At 47.0% G+C, this 19,101-nt stretch overlaps 1 protein-coding gene across 1 annotated transcript; it reads right to left on the bottom strand.

The window, feature by feature from the left end:
- Positions 1-4,264: 4,264 nt before the first annotated feature.
- Positions 4,265-18,706, bottom strand: LOC310644543 (heat shock cognate 71 kDa protein-like). Its single transcript, XM_083369645.1, has 9 exons — positions 18,618-18,706; positions 13,307-13,516; positions 11,023-11,228; positions 10,075-10,227; positions 8,919-9,474; positions 8,066-8,268; positions 6,142-6,340; positions 5,797-6,029; positions 4,265-4,773 (listed from the first exon to the last, which is right to left on the bottom strand). The coding sequence occupies exons 2-9, from the start codon at positions 13,509-13,511 to the stop codon at positions 4,582-4,584; spliced, it is 1,947 nt and encodes a 648-aa protein (XP_083225771.1). The 5' UTR covers positions 13,512-13,516; positions 18,618-18,706; the 3' UTR covers positions 4,265-4,581.
- Positions 18,707-19,101: the final 395 nt, after the last annotated feature.

Below are 19,101 nucleotides of genomic sequence, written 5' to 3'. Positions count from 1 at the left end.
GCCGCCCTCGAGAGGGACCCGGAAGCATCCTGCATGCGCGCAACTCTTCTTGGAAAGTCTACGCCGCTGCGGGGCGCGTCTTTTCAGCAGTGCCGTGACATCACCGCCCGCCCGCCCCTCTATTTCCGCTTCCGGTTGCCTTGCCCCGGGTGCTGACAACCCACGCTACACCACTGCTCGAACCTGCACTAATTGCAGGCAGCTGGTGTTACTTAAGGAGGGATTAGCCCACTGCTCCACCAAGGCTTTATTTGCCTTCCAGAAGCTGCCTTCCAATCTTTGACTCAATATAGGCTCGATTTACTACTGTTCATTTAGTGACCAGTCAAAGTTATAAGGATATTTAGAAGGCCAGATCCTGAAGCTAAAACTCAAATACTTTGGCCACCTAAAGAGAAGGAAGGACTCACTGGAGAAGAGCCTAATGCTGGGAAAGGTTGAGGGCAAGAGAAGAAGGGGACAACAGAGAATGAGGTGGCTGGATGGAGTCACTGAAGCAGGAGGCGTGAACTTAAATGGACTCCAGAAGATGGTAGAGGACAGGAAGGCCTGGAGGAAGGTTGTCCATGGGGTCGCGATGGGTCGGACACGACTTCGCAGCTAACAGCAAAGTTATAACAGCACTGAAAGAAAAAAAAATGACCATTTTTTTCACTGTTGTGACAGTTGCAGCATCCCCCACGGTCACGTGATCGAAATCCAGGTGCTTGGCAACTGGCTCATATTTATGATGGTCGCAATGTCATGGGATCGATCCCCTTTTGAGACCATCTGACAAGCAAAGTCATTGGGGAAGCCAGATTCGGTCAGATTACTAACTTAACAACTCCAGCAATTCACTTAATGAAGGTGGCCAGAAAGGTTGTAAGACTTAGGCTGAAGTCACTAAAATGTCATGAGGTCTAGTGACCTCATAAGGTTTGAAATAGGTTGGGTGTGGGAACGTGAATTTGCAAAGGTTGCAAAACGGCACTTATTTCAGTGCCGTTGTAACTTTGAGCTTGCAAAGACCTTATCTGAGTAGGTTTCTTGCTTAAGAAGGCATTGCAATATTGCACCTCTAATTTACACATGTTATCTTTTGTTCACAGACTTTGCCTTGTTAGTAAGAGGTCTTTTATTGGCCTTGATTGCATAACGGTTGCCTTCTAGAACCTTTCCCCCCCATAAATTCCAGTTTGTCAATATTCCCCTTAGACTTAATTATCAAGGATGATTTAACTTGATTGCTGAATTGTCTTCTTCTCTGCATTCACCAAACGCGGGCAAACACATTCAGAAGACTCTTGCAGTTTGATAAGGAACTAGACTAACAAATTATCCTACATACTAACATTTTAAAAATATAAATGAAGGTTACTGGATTAAATAGAAGATCCCACCTCTACTCCATTTTACACTCTTCCCCATCTTAGCCTATTCCTAAATTTACTGTTTTCTAGATAGTCCTCAACGTACAATCACAAGTGACCCCAAAATTTCTTGCTAAGCGAGACTGTTGAGTTTTGCCCCATTTTACGACATTTCTTGCCACAGTTGTTAAGTGAATCACTGCAGTTGTTGCGTAACATGGTTGTTAAATGAATCTGCTTCCCCCATTGACTTTGTCAGGTCACAAAAGCCACAACTCCAGGACAATGGAAGGGTCAGAGATATGAGTAAGTTGCCAAATGTCTGAATTATGATCACGTGATCATGAGGATGCTGCAACGGTCGCTAAGTGTGAAAAAATGGCAATAGGTCACTTTTTTCATTCCTGTTGTAATTTTGAATGGCCACTAAATAAAGTGTTGTTAAGGATTTACGTGTACTTATTGTTTTGCTGTTTTAATTTTTTAATAATGCTATTTTGATGACGTCATAAACCTCACAAAGCCACATGGCTACGAGATTGGTAGCGTATAAATTTAATAAATAAATAAAGATAACTATCCAGTGATAATTCAGAACATTATTTCAACACTTCCTCTCTGGTATTCCTCTGACCAGTGGCTCCAGTAAAGCTAGTTTAGTTCCATTTATTAAAATATATTAACCTAGACCAAACGTATCCATTTAAAAATAGTGAAGGATGTTGGGTAGGGGCACGTGTGACGTCAAGAAATCAAGATGGCAGCCAGAATTATGAAATCAAAGACCTGCTCCCAGACAATGCACTTGGAAAAGGGGCGGGGCATAGATCAGCCCGCCAGGCTGGCTCCTGATGCTAGGAATTATAATTTAGCAACATCTGGAAGGCAAACTCCCACCAAACACCAACATCAGCAACCTACTCAAAAGCAAATTCTTGAACTTATCACGTGTTTAAAAAAACAGACATGCGTTTCAGAAAGCTATTTCCAAATGCTCCGTGGTGGCTGCCGCCGTTTCATCTTTATTTATGTAGGAGTTTGTGATGCTATTTTAAACCGCCACCTATGAGAAAGTGATCAGGTTTGGCTGGATGGTTAAGTGCACATAGTCATTTGGTGATGTTGCCAAATATCTTGGCCCATTGTTGGATAACAATGAAGAACTAGGTAAAGGTTCCCCTGCACATGCGTGCTAGTAGTTTCCAACTCTAGGGGCCGGTGCTCATCTCCGTTTCAAAGCCGAAGAGCCAACACTTGTCCGAGGACGTCTCTGTGGTCATGTGGCCGGCATGACTAGACGCCAAAGGCGCACGGAATGCCATTACCTTCCCACCATAGTGGTCCCTATTTTTCTACTTGCATTTTTACGTGGTTTCGAACTGCTAGGTTGGCAGAAGCTGGGATGAGTAACAGGCGCTCACTCTGCTACACGGCACTCGGGATTCGACCCGCCAAACTGCCGACCTTCTGATCGAGAAGCTCAGCGTCCTAACCCACTGAGCCACCACGTCCCTATTAAAGAACTAAGCAGATGTCAAATGACAAGGGATTCCACGGGACACGTTTCATGGAATATAAAGCCCTCTTTAGCAGCTTTCCACAGCAAGGGAAAACTAATGGGTCTATTTTAAGCTCCGTTACCAAGATCTCTGGTAACAACATTGCCAAGGAATTTGCCAAGGGCTGTTTGCAAAACCAACATTGCTTCAGATTTTGCAGTGTTCTGCCCGAGCCAACTTCTCTGGTTTCTCCAGGCCAACACACCCATTGTTAAGAGAAAACTCTTGCACTAAGCCAGACATGTCAAACACAAGGCCCGGGGGCCGGATGTGGCCCGCGAAGTGGTTTCATGTGGCCTGCGAAGCCATCCTGGAAACAGTGAGGGAACGGCCCCCTCTGCCTTGGCCCTGAGACCCTCCTTCTGCCAGAGACCCTCAGATCTGTCCCACTCCTGCCCAGGCCCCCATAGGCACCTTTGATGTGAACGATGTAGAGCTGGCCACGCCCACCCAGGAGGCCATACGCACTCTAGCCACGCCCACCCAGTAGGCCACGCCCACCCAGACCATACCCACCCGGCCCCCTGAGGGCAACCGCAATGCTGATGTGGCCCTCAATGAAATTGAGTTTGACACCCCTGCACTAAGCTGTCACCTTCACTCCTTGGTCTCCTTTTCACTCACTTCATCCTTAGCATGGGTGAACAAGAAGAAAGTGCACCAATTTTGTTTTACACAGCGAGGGCAGAGAAATGAAAAATTATGGACATCCTATCTTGTAAACTGCAGTTTGTGTCAGATCCAATCTGGGTTGGTCACCAGGACCAGAGGCTTAGTCTTCCGAGTTTTGGACTAGCTACCTTCAGGGAATGTCTCTCAGCCCATGAGGAATAAAACCACTGGTCCCAGTGACCGACCCAAATTGGTTCCTGCAACATTATCCTGAGAGACATATATTTGCCTTCATTACTGCGGTTTTTGCTTTTAAAGGGCACCCAAAGGTGCTTTTTCAAGAGGCAGTTGGACTTGGTTTTTTTAAAAAATGTTTCGCTTCTCATCCAAGAAGCTTCTTTAGCTCTGACTGGATGGTGGGGAACGGAAGGGTTTATATATTCCTTGCCCCCAACAATCTGGGCCCTCATTTGATCGACCTTGTAAGGATGTATCAACCTTGAGCCAGTCAGAATCGAACTGCTGGCAGTCGGCAGAATTAGCCTGCAATATCGCATTCTAATCACTGCACCACTTGGGGTGTCGGGCGTTCTCCCTTCTGACTTAAGACAACATTCAACTCTCCAGTGCAATTGTTTCACACCTCCTCCATTTAACGGCCATTAGCGCTCTCTCTCTCTCTCTGTGTACGACACCCGTAATTTTCCAAGGACAGAACAAACCACAGCGCCACAAAAGGGGTAGGTTGACAGAAGTGCAATAATTTATTCACATGAACGTCATTTGGAAATCTCTTTTGGCAGTTGGGAGAAATGTGTGGCTCCGTTAAGGGAGCAAGAAGGCGGGAAGGGGAAGAGAAAGAGAAAAGCAAAATAAGGAAGCTGTGTGAAGGTAGAAAGAGACGGAGGCACGGAGACACAAAGACATCCCGAGCAGGCAGGAGGCCAACAGCTGAAATCAGAACCAAACAATGGTTCTCCTTTGAAAGATGTGTTGCGTTTCTTCTTAAGTCTTCACCCACCCATCCCTCTTGGCAGGGCTTCAGCAGAGGCAGGAGCTTAATCCACCTCCTCAATGGTGGGACCAGAAGACCCGCCTCCAGCTCCTCCAGCTCCAGGGAAGCCCCCGGGCATTCCTCCCGGCATCCCACCGGGCATCCCACCAGCTCCTTGGTATAGCTTGGTGATGATGGGGTTGCAAACATTCTGCAGCTCTTTCTGCTGATGCTCATATTCATCTTTTTCTGCCATCTGGGAAAGGCAAAAATAAAAATAAAAAAAAAATGGGAGGGCCCCAATGAGAACAGCCGAATGCAAGCGAGCAAGCAGAAAATGACTTGTCGTCACTTCTAACAAGAAATCCAGGTGGGGCCTTCAGGGCTCATAAAAAACGGCCAAAGCAGAGTAGGATGCCAACTGCCTTTAGGCTTCGTTTACTTATATTTTGTTTTTATTCTACCTTCAATATTTTTTATAAATAAGGCGGCAAACACACCTACCTCCCTCTTATTTGCTGCACAACAACCCTGTGAGGTGGGCTGGACTGGAGAGGGGGACCTGCCCAGAATCACCCAGCCGGCTTTCATGCTGAAGGCGGGATTAGAATTTACAGTCTCCTTGTGATTGACCCAGAATCACCCAGTTGGCTTTCATGCCTAAGGCGGGACTGTCTCCTTGTGATTGGCCCAAAATCACCCAGCTGCCTTTCATGGCTAAGGTGGACTAAAACTGGCTCAGGAGGAAGTCTGGGAGTTGAAGTCCACAAGTCATAAGAGAGCCAAGGTTGCCTACCCCTGATCTAGACCAATTAAGATACGTGAACTTCAATGTTGGCTGAGGAATTCTGGGAGTTGAGGTCCAAGGTTGAAAAAACATTGATCTGGATGCTATGGAGACAACCCTCCTCCGTTGTCAGGAGACAAATGGTCTTTTAATCAAAAATACCACTGGGTGATTCACATACAATTTTGACCCTAACACCAAGACCCAAGATAATCTGGGGAAAAAAGCCAGTATAAATTTGTGTTTGCAAGCGATCTAGGATCAGTTCATAGAAAAGCCAAATACCTACAGCACCTGTAGGCTGCTCCACTCTGCTAATATTGGCTGGGAACGTGGGCAGTTGCGATTCAGTAACCTGACAAAGTCTCTATAAAAGTCATGATTATAAAGCCTGAGATCCTACAGCTTTGTAAAGAACTGCCATGGATACAACTGAGCGGGAAGGAACAGGATTTAACCAACACCACCAGCCTTCCCTGCCCCTTCACTCACCTGGTTCCTGTCCAGCCAGGAAATGACCTCATTGCATTTATCCAGGATCTTCTGCTTGTCCTCTGGAGACAACTTGTCCTTCAGCTTCTCGTCTTCTGCGGTGCTCTTCATGTTGAAGGCCAGAGACTCTAAGGAGTTCTTTGCAGCTATCTTCTCCCGCTGGACCTCGTCCTCAGCCTTGTACTGTTCTGCTTCTTGGACCATGCGTTCAATCTCCTCTTTGCTAAGACGGCCTAAGGGGGGGGGGGGAGAAAGGAAAAGAGGAGTTAGCACGAGATAAAAATATGATTCGCTGGAAATCAAACCCTTTTCCTGAAGCCAGTACCTTCTGATTGGGCACCTCACCTTTATCATTGGTAATGGTGATCTTGTTCTCCTTGCCCGTGCTCTTGTCAACGGCAGATACGTTGAGGATCCCATTGGCATCGATGTCAAAGGTCACTTCAATTTGGGGAACGCCCCGAGGAGCAGGCGGGATGCCCGTCAGTTCAAACTTGCCCAGCAAATTATTGTCTTTGGTCATGGCACGCTCACCCTCGTACACCTGTCATCACAAAACAAGCAGGGCAGAAAGTCAAGCTTGAGACCCTTATTACCAACCAAGAGTCTGATAAAAGAAAACCCCTCTAGAATCTGGAGTTTGGTTTTAGAGGGTGGCATGAATTTACTGTCAAGAATGAAATTTTGGCAGCCACACGCCTCTTCCGTTTCTTCTTGCCATTAGAGTTGGGGTGGGGTGGAGGTGTTGCTTTAAAAGTTTTGAGATGGAGAAATGAAACGTCGTTGGTTTTTGCTGAATGAGAGCCTGAGCCATTTCCAAGGACACTGAAGCAGGTGCGGAAGAAAAGCAGACGGTTCCCATAACAAAGGGAAACTGTTTACAGTGGCTATGTGGAAAAGGGTGGGGTAGGGGTGGCAGAGGCGGCTTGGACGATGAGACCGTTGTTTAATTCTTTGATCTGGTGTGTCTGGGAACCTCAGAGTGAAATTTGCCTTCGACAGTACTATGCTGTGTATTCAATATACAGTAAGAATTCCAGAACCGGATTGAACCTGTTGATTTATTTGGATTCTTGAGTGGGATGTTGACATTTACCCTTCAACCTAGCACCGATTTTATGGGTTCCTTTACCAAGTTGACAATATAGCTCCCGCTGGAGAAGACTCCAGTGCTGGGAAACGTGGCAAAAAAAAAAAAAAGGACAACTGGCAGGCCAAGTGGATAGATTTAGTTAAGGTAGGGATGAAGGCACTGCTGGAAGAGCTCAAGAACTAACTTGTCATGGAGAGGGGTTAAATGGCTGCTAACAGTCAACAATGATCTGATGGCATGTAATCATCACCACCACCAGATGCCATCTGAAACCCTTTTGGGACTGGTACCAATAAGCAGATGGGGACTGTAGCCAAGAAATTAAAAGACGCTTGCTCCTGGGGAGGAAAGCCATGGCAAATCTAGACAGCACACTAAAAAGCAGAGACATCACCCTGTCAACAAAATTGCGTATGGTCAAGGCTATGGTCTTCCCAGTTGCAATGTATGGCAGTGAAAGCTGGACCATAAGAAAGGCTGAGCGCCAAAGAATTGAAGCCTTTGAGCTCTGGTGCTCGAGAAGACTCCTGCGAGTCCCTTGGACTGCAAGGCGATCAAACCGGTCAGTCTTAGAGATCAACCCTGACTGCTCTTTAGAAGGCCAGATCCTGAAGCTAAAACTCAAATACTTTGGCCACCTAATGAGAAGGAAGGACTCACTGGAGAAGAGCCTAATGCTGGGAAAGGTTGAGGGCAAGAGAAGAAGGGGACGACAGAGGAGGAGGTGGCTGGATGGAGTCACTGTAGGCGTGAGCTTAAATGGACTCCAGAAGATGGTAGAGGACAGGAAGGCCTGGAGGAAAGTTGTCTATAGGGTCGCGATGGGTCGGACATGACTTTGCAGCTAACAACAACCAATAAGCTAGGGGAAAAGATCCACACAAGTGTTTTGTCCCTTCTCCCAAAGCTATGTCACTTTGCACATAGGGAACCAGGCCAAAGGTTGTATAATTTCTTTCTGAAGTTTGGTTTTACAAGGGGATTTCCCTGCTCACCGGAAAACTACCATTCTTTGCATGCTCAAGGGTCATTTTTTTAAAAAGAAAAACAAAACAAAAACTAAACCATCTTCCTTTTCCATCTATGTCTTCTGCGGTCCTTGGCTTCTTAGCAATCAATCCTTACGTTCCTTCTACCATTCCCAGCTCCATCCTGCCACGATGCAACGTTGCTTACCTGAATAAGCACTCCAGGCTGGTTGTCAGAGTAAGTGGTGAAGGTCTGTGTTTGTTTGGTGGGGATGGTGGTGTTTCGCTTGATGAGGGCCGTCATCACCCCACCTGCAGTCTCAATACCCAGGGAAAGAGGGGTGACGTCCAAGAGGAGGAGGTCTTGCACGTTTTCAGACTTGTCCCCACACAAGATGGCAGCCTGGACAGCTGGATAGAGCAAAGCAGGAAAGTTGGTCAAGTTTGGTCAAGATCTAACCCTGTACCCACCCTAGAATAGCCAATTGGATCTTTCTAGGAAGCAACAAATGCACTCTCCCAACGGGGCTTTTTCAAAAGGCAACTGGATTTTCTTTTTCCTTTAAGATGTTTCACCTTCTCATCTCCAAGAAGCTTCTTCAGTTCTGGAGAAGCTCCTTGGATGAGAAGTGAATTACTTTCAGGGAAAAACAAAATCGAGGTTGCCTTTTGGAAAAACACCTTTGGGACAACCATGACCTGGATGACTGAGAACCTCCAGAGATGTTCAACAAATGCACTGGGCTTCCTTTCCATTTACACTAGGGGTGTCCAGCCTTGACAAAATTAAAGACCTGTGGACTTCAACTCCCCAATCAGCTATGCTGGCTGGGCAATTCTGGGAGTTGGAAGTCCACAGGTCTTCAAGTTGCCAAGTTTGGACACACCTCTGGTTTATGCCATACAACAGGTTGACCTATAAACAATAAGGCATGGCTTATTAACCAACCAGGTCTTCGCATATCATGAACAAGGTCATGTCCTAAACTGGACGCAAAAGGTTCCCGCTTCTCTGTTTCTTACTCCATCACAATACGCTGCCCCTTTTTATGACTCCTTACCTGCTCCGTAAGCCACGGCTTCATCCGGATTGATGCTCTTGTTGAGCTCCCTGCCGTTGAAGAAGTCCTGCAAAAGCTTCTGGATCTTGGGAATGCGGGTTGAGCCCCCCACCAGCACTATGTCGTGGACCTGGGCCTTGTCCAACTTGGCATCCCGCAAAGCCTTCTCCACCGGCTCCAGGGTACCCCGGAAGAGGTCAGCATTCAGCTCCTCAAAGCGAGCCCGGGTGATGGAGGTGTAAAAGTCAATGCCCTCATAGAGGGAGTCAATTTCAATGGAAGCCTGGGTGGAGGAGCTGAGGGTGCGCTTGGCCCGCTCGCAAGCTGTGCGCAGCCGCCGGACGGCCCGCTTGTTGTCTGTGATGTCCTTCTTATGCTTGCGCTTGAACTCTGAGACAAAGTGGTTCACCATGCGATTGTCAAAATCCTCACCACCCAGGTGAGTGTCTCCAGCCGTCGATTTCACTTCAAAGATGCCGTCCTCAATCGTCAGAATGGACACGTCAAAGGTGCCACCACCCAGGTCAAAAATGAGGACATTTCGCTCACCACCCACCTGAAAATGAGAGAACCCAGTTAGTTGAACAGGGGAAACTTACTTTGCATGGATATCCATATCCTAGGACAGGGGTAGGCAACCTTGGCTCTTTTATGACTCGTGGACTTCAACTCCCAGAATTCCTGAGCCAACCGTGCTGAGGGGAAAGGGAGAAGTTTCCATGCTGAGTCATGCTGGCTCAGGAATTCTGGGAGTTGAAGTCCATGAGCCATAAAAGAGCCAAGGTTGCCTACCTCTGGCCTAGGCCTAGGCCGCTTTATGACTCGTGGACTTCAACTCCCAGAATTCCTGAGCCAACCGTGCTGAGGGGAAAGGGAGAAGTTTCCATACTGAGCCATGCTGGCTCAGGAATTCTGGGAGTTGAAGTCCACGAGTCATAAAAGAGCCAAGGTTGCCTACCCCTGTCCTAGGACAAAGACCACCAAATACAAAGTGAATATAGGCCAGCTTAAATACCAGAGATTATTCTCCATGTTAGTGTTCTCCTGGTATCGTAGTCTACATCTTCCAATTTAAACTGGACAGGATCTGGTAAGTGCCAATAAACTCATTTCGCCATTAAAAACCCAAACACAGGTAGGAATGTTGCATCCATACCTTTTTATCCAGACCGTACGCAATGGCTGCCGCTGTGGGTTCATTGATGATGCGAAGAACATTCAGGCCAGCAATGGTGCCGGCATCTTTGGTGGCTTGCCGCTGGGAGTCGTTAAAATAAGCTGGGACGGTGATTACTGCATTAGTAATTGTCTGTGACGGAGGGAAGGAAAGATCAGGTCAGTGAAAAGTAATACGGTCCCTTTCCGTGTTACTTCGGAGAAGAAAATGAACGGAAATCTCACTATTAATGCCTTCATCTTGTCAGCGGTTCCTACTTGCAAGCATTAACCTTCCCATTGCAACCTCCTTTCTTTGAGCTAAAAATAAGATCTGAAGTTCAACACGAGGCATCTTTAGCCTCCAAATACCTCTGCTTCTTTCCATCCCTTTCTAGGATAATTCTTGGGACAGAATATCATTGCCCCATGCCAGAGGCCAGTTCTTGTTTTTGAACTGACATTTTATCACGAGGGGCAGAGTACAGTGGTAGTCCTCGACTTACAACCGCAACTGAGCCCCAAATCACCGTTGCTAAGCAAGACAGCTGTTCAGTAAATTTTTTGCCCCATTTTCTTGCCACAGTTGCTAAGTGAATCCTGGATTCCCCAGTGACTGCTTGTCAGAAGATTGAAAAAAAAAAAGAAAAAAAAAGTGATCACGTGATCCCGGGACACTGCAACTGTCGTAGATATGAGCCAGTTGCCCAAGTGTCCAACTTTTGATCACATGGAGACGCTGCAACGGTCTTGGAAGTATGAAAAAAATGGTCTTAAGTCACTTTTTTGCAGTGCCGTTGTAACTTGGAATGGCCACCAGATGAACTGTTGTAAGTCGAGGACTACCTGTATACAGCGTTAATGTCTCCTCTGCTTCGTTTCTCCTGCATGCAAGGTACACACAGGTACACACACACACGTTGGGAAGGCTTCCTTTGTGGTCACTCACCTTGCCCAGGTAAGCCTCTGCAATTTCCTTCATCTTGGTGAGCACCATAGAGGAGATCTCTTCAGCGTAGAAAGACTTCTCATCACCCTTATATTCTACTTGCACTTTGGGTCGCCCCCCGTCGTTGATCACTTGGAAAGGCCAGTGTTTCATGTCGGAGTGCACTATGGGATCGTCGTAACGTCGGCCAATCAGGCGCTTGGCATCTATGAAGGGGGAGGATTCAAAGCACTGAAGGCTTCCCCAGCAAGACACAGCCTCCCCCCCAAAAGGAAAAAAAGTCTTGAACAGGGTGCTTCGAACTTGGCCCTTTTATGACTTGTGGACTTCAACTCCCAGAATTCCTCAGCCAGCCATGTCATAAAAGAGCCAAGTCTGAAGACGCCTGGTCTTGAATGTTATCAGGCCCACGGTCAACCTTTTCTAGCAGGGGGCGGGCAAGTTCCAAATTGGTGTTTTAAGTCTGATTTTTATGGCTAAGCCTTCCCAGATTTATTAAACAGTGAAAAGCAACAAGATACTTGGGACCAAACAGCTCTCTCTTCATCCCAGTGGTGGTGACAATGTGGAAGACATTGTATTTCATGGAGTTAAGTGACGGATTTGATTTCTTCTTAAGCTAAAAAGTTCTGAGCTCTTTCTGAGCTCACCTGCTTGCTGAATAAAAGAAAAGGGGAGAACTAAGCTTTTCTCGCTGTAAAGCTTTTCTTATCAGTGAAAGTCTCAGACTTTCGGTCCCTATCCCAGTCATGTGCCTGCCACATATCCAAAGGTCAGGTCTTGTGACCATAGGGGCAGGGGTAGGCAACCTTGGGTCTTTTATGACTCGTGGACTTCAACTCCCAGAATTCCTGAGCCAGCATGCAAACCTCTCCCTTTCCCCTCAGCATGGCTGGCTCAGGAATTCTGGGAGTTGAAGTCCACCAGTCATAAAGCGGCCTAGGCCAGGCAAGCTTGGCTCTTTTATGACTCGTGGACTTCAACTCCCAGAATTCCTGAGCCAGCATGGCTCAGCATGGAAACCTCTCCCTTTCTCCTCAGCATGGCTGGCTCAGGAATTCTGGGAGTTGAAGTCCACGAGTCATCAAAGAGGCAAGGTTGCCTACCCCTGCCCCTATGGCACGAAGTCCTGGTGCCAGGTTTTAATAAAAACCTTGATACTTGGCCTTTAAAAACTGGGAATGCTGCACAGAATTTAACACTGAGCACTTTGGAAATTAGCTGTCCTTGTGGCCTCTGTGTTGCTGTTTATTAAGGAACTCCTGAGAGTTTATAAGATAATATTTGTAGCTCAGGGTTGAACTGTGGGGGTCCTTGGTGCTCTCGGAGCTGGGTGGTTTTCTTGCAGACATTCCATTGCCCAACTAGGTAACATCATCAGTGCTAAAAGGGGGTGGAGTTTACTCTTTAGCGGCATGTCCTGTCAGCGTTGGTGGGAGTGGATGTTGGTTCCCAACAAGCCTCAGTCAAGGAACCAGTAAGTACACTCCCAGCAATACTGACAGGACAAGCCATTAGCATTTAAAACAGTAGCAAATCCCACTTCCTTTCTAGCACTGATAACGTTACCAAGTTTGGTAAGGAAACGTCTGCAAGAAAACAACCAAGGCCCCCAAGTTTATGAGAGATTCGGGAATCATCTTGTTTTGGTATGTGGTGGCGGCAAAGTGGTGAGAATGCAGTATTGCGGGCAAACTCTACCCACGGCTAGGGGTTCGATCCTGACCTGCTCAAGGCTGACTCAGCCTTCCATTCTTCCGAGGTCGGGAAAATGAGGAGCCAGATTATTATGTGGTGGCGGCAAAGTGGTGAGAATGCAGTATTGCGGGCAAACTCTACCCACGGCTAGGGGTTCGATCCTGACCTGCTCCAAGGCTGACTCAGCCTTCCATTCTTCCGAGGTCGGGAAAATGAGGAGCCAGATTATTGGGGACAATATGCCAAGTCTGTGAACCGCTTAGAGAATGCTGTAAAGCACTACAAAGCAGTATATAAGTGCTATTGCTAGGTATGCTTTTTATGTTATACTTTTAATTCCGTTTGCTTGAGTTAATAATAAAGCTTAAAATCTCTGGGTCCAAAAGAATCAATTTCCCGGACACCCAATCACTGCCTTGACCCTTGACAAAATCACGCCTGGACCCTACCGAGAACTTCTCGTTATTTCTGCAGCCTTTCCCCAACTAAGTGGCCTACAGATGTTTTCGATTTTTCATCTCCCCATAATTCCTTAGACCTCTGGCCTCAATCCCTGGCAGATGCAGGACAAATTTCCCCCTCTTACCGAAGACAGTGTTGGTGGGATTCATGGCCACTTGATTCTTGGCAGCGTCACCAATGAGGCGCTCTGTGTCTGTGAAAGCCACATAGCTGGGTGTGGTGCGGTTGCCCTGGTCGTTGGCGATGATCTCCACCTTGCCATGCTGGAAAACGCCTACGCAGGAGTAGGTGGTCCCCAAATCAATGCCGACAGCTGGACCCTTGGACATGTTGCCTACAAAAAGAGGCACCATCATAGGTTAATACAGAACTCTCAAGAAAGCATCTCTATCTGCAATTGGGAACAAACCACATTGGCCTGACTGTAGTTGGAAGGCTTAATAATACTAATAAAGTGGGAAGGGACCTTGGAGGTCATCTAGTCCAACCCCCTGCTCGGGCAGGAATCTTCAAACTTGGCCCTTTTCTGACTTGTGGACTTCAACTCCCAGAATTCCTCTGCCAGGCACATGTGTCCCCAAGTTATAAAAAGGGCCAAGTTTGAAGACCCCTGCTGTTAGGGCATGCTTTTGACATGCTCTCTGCAAAGCCCTGGTTTTGCAACTGGCTTTCTTGGAAGAAAGAAAAAAAGCTTGAGCATTTGAACGGCGTTTGCTAGATAGAAAATAATCTTCACTTAGCGTCACCTTGGCAAGCCATCTTTTTCTTCTAGAAACAGGAATGGCTAGGGAAACCCCCCCTCTTTATCTCAAGGTTTGCTCTCTGCACCCCCTTTGCTAACTAGCAAGATTTTCCGGATTATCACAAAGATTTGGAGAGAACAGGAAGTGTACATTTATGTAGATTTCCTTTTAAGCAAGACAAAATAATCCTTTTTTTTGTAATTCATTTATATGGGGGAAAAACAGCTCCCATTTAGGTCTAAGAAGCTCTCATTTCAGGATAAACCTCTTATGAATCCATGTTTTGTTATGGTGCCGCAAATGTTTTGCATGCACTAAGTATTTTTAATTGGCTGGGGCCCCCTGCAGGAAATATTCAGAACTGCACAAAAATTGGAAATCCTAAATAACTGGGGGGGAAAAACACCCCAGGAAAGCCACTGAAGCTTTGCATTTTAACCGTGCAAGAGTTTAAAGTAGTCAAAGAATTCTGCACATGCTCGCAATTCGGTGTTTTCCGAATTTGCTGGATTTGGGGGGGGGGGGGGAGGGAGGAAGAGAGAGCTCATTTAAAGAAGTGAATTGTAGACACACACATACCTAGCTGTCTTAAAACTATTCCTGCGTGCCAAGATTTAAAACAGCGAATTAAGAAAATGCTTTTAAAAATGCAATTTAAGAAAAAAAAAAAAGAAAAAGAAAGAAAAAGCAATTGCCAATTTGTTAGGCAGATGCCAGTTGGAAAGCTCAGCCTTGCCTTTCAAAACCCAGCTGTCAAGCTGGAAAATAATAAAAGGAAGACATTTTTAGCAACTGCAATCCCAAGATCTAACTCACAGCTTCCAATGTTTTCTCAGCAGGAAGCAGGTTTTTTAAAAATGCTGCTGGGCTACCCAAGATAAGATATGGGGGGTGGGAGGAAACCTCACAGTGACAGCCCCACCCTGCTCACTCATGCCAGGGACTACACTTAAAAAAAAAAAAAAAAGACTTGCGCCACTGACTTGCGCTGCAGGCTGCCCTCCCCCCCCACCAAACTTGCTTCCAGAATAGGAAAGATTTTTCTAGAACTCCACCAGTGGGCTGGCTTGGAGACTGCAGCTGCAAGCAATCAGCTGTCAACTACACAGCCCCAAACCACACACAAGCCCCAGCAAGATTAGGCAGACAATTCTGCAACTTTAGCTAAAGTACCCCTGCTTTAAAACAAGGGGAAAAAAGATTAATTCTGAAAACTAGACCCAAAGGTGCCTTTTTTTTTTAAAGGCGACTGGATTTTTTCTTTTGAAAAATGTTTGGCTTCTCAATTTTTTTCCCAGTTTTTGGATAAGAAGCAAAAGGTTTCCAAAAGAAAAAAGTCCCACCTGGGTTTTTTTTTGGGGGGGGGGAAGCACCTTTGGGATAACCATGACCTGGATGGTTGAGACTTCTCCATAGAGATTCAACCTCACTAGATTTTCTTGTACTGCTGGCAAGAGACCTGTAGATCTCAGAGGATTGGTAGATCTTTCATAAACAGCCCAAAGCCCCAATAGAAGAAATAAGAAAGGAAAGAAGGAAAAAGAAATAAGCAACAGGGCCAAATTTCCAGACCATTTTAAAGACTTGGGACTTATCTTGGCCCTTTTATGACTTGTGGACTTCAACTCCCAGAATTCCTCAGCCAGCTTGCCGGGCTGAGGAATTCTGGGAGTTGAAGTCCACAAGTCACAAAAGGGCCAAGTTTGAAGACCCCCTGCCCTATTTCATCTGTCAGAGCCATATAAGACTCTCTGGGATTTGTGCGACTAAAAATTGGGGCAAAAATCTCCGAATCCAGGAGAGTGGGAAAAACAAGGTTAATGCTTAGAAAGAACTAAGTCCTAACTATCCCTTGATAAAAGTTAGTTTTAACCACATCAAAGGGTCAGGCTGAACAATCTATTTTCATAAGACCACAGAAATAGAATTGCTGCTCAGGATTTTGTTTTGTTTTTTTAATCCATCAATGCTGCTCAAAATCAACAAATTTGCTTCCAAAATAAAACCTTACAATTAGTTTCTCAAACTATTTATTCTGGTCGGTAGACCATAATCCAGTCTTCACTTCAGCCCAAATCTTGTATTGTGTCCAAAAAAAAAAATAATCCAAAAAATAGGCAGAGGCTTTCTTTTCCATTGATTTATTAACTTTTCCCAGTGGAAAAATTTTTTCTGGCTGAAGTGCGTCATAAAAATAACCTTTTAAGTAATACAGAAGGAATGAAGACAATTGCCTGCTGTTAAGGCAATGAACTTTTTTTTTAAATTACAAGAGAACTTTCCCCCCCCCCCCCATAAATTACAAGAAAAGCCGCAATGGGAGGATAAGCAAGTTATTAAAAAATACCAAAACAAATCCGATTATTATTATTTTTTTTTGAAGACAAATGGCACAATCTAATCCCTCTGCCTATTTACTTACGAATTAAAATAAGTTATTTAAAGCGGCCTCCCAGGCAAGTTTCATTTTATTCCGACCCGGGATTGATCATTCTGAACGAATCCGTATTAATAATATGGGAGTTCCGGGTTTTACTAGGAATGCGATCCACTTCCTAACTCTCTCCATTTGCCCGTGCGCAACGAGACGCTTTTCTGCGCTCAACGCCAGCACGAAACCCTCCCGAAACTGTGATTAGATGGCTCAAAGTCAAAGTGACTTAAAATAAAGAGAAAAAAAATAAGAGAAAGGGATTGTGGTTCTGGTTTTATCCAATGTCTATGGCCAGGGGTAAGCAACCTTGGCTCTTTTATAACTCCTGGACTACAACTCCCAGAATTCCTGAGCCAGCATGGCTGGCTCAGGAATTCTGGGAGTTGAAGTCCAGGAGCCATAAAAGAGCCAAGGTTGCCTACCCCTGGCCTATGGGATACCAGCTTTTGTTTTTTTGGACCAGAGGGGTAGGCAACCTTGGCTCTTTTATGACTCGTGGACTTCAACTCCCAGAACTCCTGAGCCAGCCTGGCTAAGCATGGAAACCTCTCCCTTTCCCCTCAGCATGGCTGGCTCAGGAATTCTGGGAGTTGAAGTCCAGGAGTCATAAAAGAGCCAAGGTTGCCTACCCCTGGTCTATGGGATACCAGCTTTTTTTTTTTTTTTTACCAGAGGCGTAGGCAACCTCGGCTCTTTTATGACTCCTGGACTTCAACTCCCAGAACTCCTGAGCCAGCCTGGCTCAGCCTGGAAACCTCTCCCTTTTCCCTCAGGGTGGCTGGCTCAGGAATTCTGGGAGTTGAAGTCCAGGAGTCATAAAAGAGCCAAGGTTGCCTTCTCCTGGTCTATGGGATACCAGCTTTTTTTTTTTTTTTACCAGAGGCGTAGGCAACCTCGGCTCTTTTATGACTCCTGGACTTCAACTCCCAGAACTCCTGAGCCAGCCTGGCTCAGCCTGGAAACCTCTCCCTTTTCCCTCAGGGTGGCTGGCTCAGGAATTCTGGGAGTTGAAGTCCAGGAGTCATAAAAGAGCCAAGGTTGCCTTCTCCTGGTCTATGGGATACCAGCTTTTTTTTTTTTTTTTTACCAGAGGCGTAGGCAACCTCGGCTCTTTTATGACTCCTGGACTTCAACTCCCAGAATTCCTGAGTCAGCTATGCTGACTCAGGAATTCTGGGAGTTGAAGTCCAGGAGTCATAAGAGAGCCGAGGTTGCCTCCCTCTGGACCAAGACCTTCTCGATGCTTCCTCTGCATTCTTCAACAACAGGATAGCGAAGGGTTAAAGACTGCAAAGCAAAAACCGAACTGCGTGCAAAATGGGGGGGGGAGGAAAACCCACTTTGCAATAAACCGTCTTTTCCCCGAGGCTGCTAGCAAAAAGAACCCCCCCCCCACTTTTTCCGCTGGGCGCAGGGTGGGGGAAAAAGATCTAGGGGGAACTAGCTTATGCCACCCCTCCCCCACGCTTTCCCAAGTCTCTTTTAAGAACCAAAACAGGATGTAGTGGGATTCCGACGTGTCCCGACAGCAAATCGGGCTTGTTTTCAACCAAGGCGATCGTTATCACACGCGTCTTGAGGTCTCTCTCCCGCACCCTTCCCACGTTCGCTCCCCCTCCCCACAACCCTTAGCCCAGCCTAATCGGTAGACTCAACCGTGCCTTCCTTCCCCACCCCACCCCAACACAACAGCCCCTTCGATTCTCAAGACCACGCGAAACACGGGCGCCCCTTCCTAACCTCGTCCTCGCCAGCATTCACACCGACACGCTTCTTCTCCCGCCAACAGAACCAGCCCCGCTTTCTAAAACCGTTACGGCAGATCCCGAGTTACAAAAAAAACGGGCGGGCTTCGTTCACCGCGGACGCCTAACTCTGCAAAAAAATAAATAAAGGGAGCCGCCGCAAAAGCCCGACTTGAACGCAACTTTCGACAACTTTGACTCCAAGGCAGCGGCCGGAACGGCGCGTCGTGCGAACGAGACCGGCGGGCCGGTAGTTAACCCCCACCCACCACCCACCCACCCTTGCGGGTCGCGCGAGGAGGAGGAGGAGGAGGAGGAGGAGGCGAACCAGTCCTCCGCATCGCGCTTGCACGGGCAGGAAAAGCAGCCGAGACCTTGCAAAAAAAAAGTCCATTTAAAAAAAAAAAGCCCCCAACCTAAACAACCCTCCCGCCGAAACAGGGCTCTTGCACGAGTCGTGGGGATGCGACGCCTCTGCAATTCCTCCTCCTAGCAACTTGCGCTCCCAGGTACCTTTTTTTTTTTTTTTGCTCGTTTGCAAAATCGCTTCTCGTGGAATCTCCCAAAGCGCTTCGCGGTGGCTTTGCTTGTCCCTTGATTTATTTAATCCGCCGTTGCAAACCGCCGCCCGCTTTCTTGCACGCGTTTCTTATAACGCCCCGCTTTATAGGCAAGAGTCCCGCTCCCACCCCGCCCCTTCTAGTACATTCGCCCCCTCCTCCTCCTCCTCCTCCTCCCCCCCCCGCTTCCCCCGCCGGGCTCTGACACTTCACAGAAGCTTCTCGACTTGGCTGCTGCTTTCGGCCAATCCGGAGTCGCCTCGGCTCGTCAGTCGGCGAGCCGGGAGGCGGAGCCTGTGTCTTTGTGCGCGCGCGCGCGCGCGTGCGTGCGTGTGGAAATAAATAAATAAATTATCAAATCAAATCAAATAAATAAAAGCGCGCTCACGCGGCCGCTGCTTCCCCCGGGCCGAACGTTCAAGAAAGCTTTGGAAAGC

This window comes from Vipera ursinii (assembly GCF_947247035.1).
Source record: "Vipera ursinii genome assembly, chromosome: 9".
In the NCBI taxonomy this organism is placed as follows: Eukaryota; Metazoa; Chordata; class Lepidosauria; order Squamata; family Viperidae; genus Vipera; species Vipera ursinii.
The sequence above is the reverse complement of the archived record's forward strand: the minus strand, read 5'-3'. Positions and strand labels throughout refer to the sequence as shown.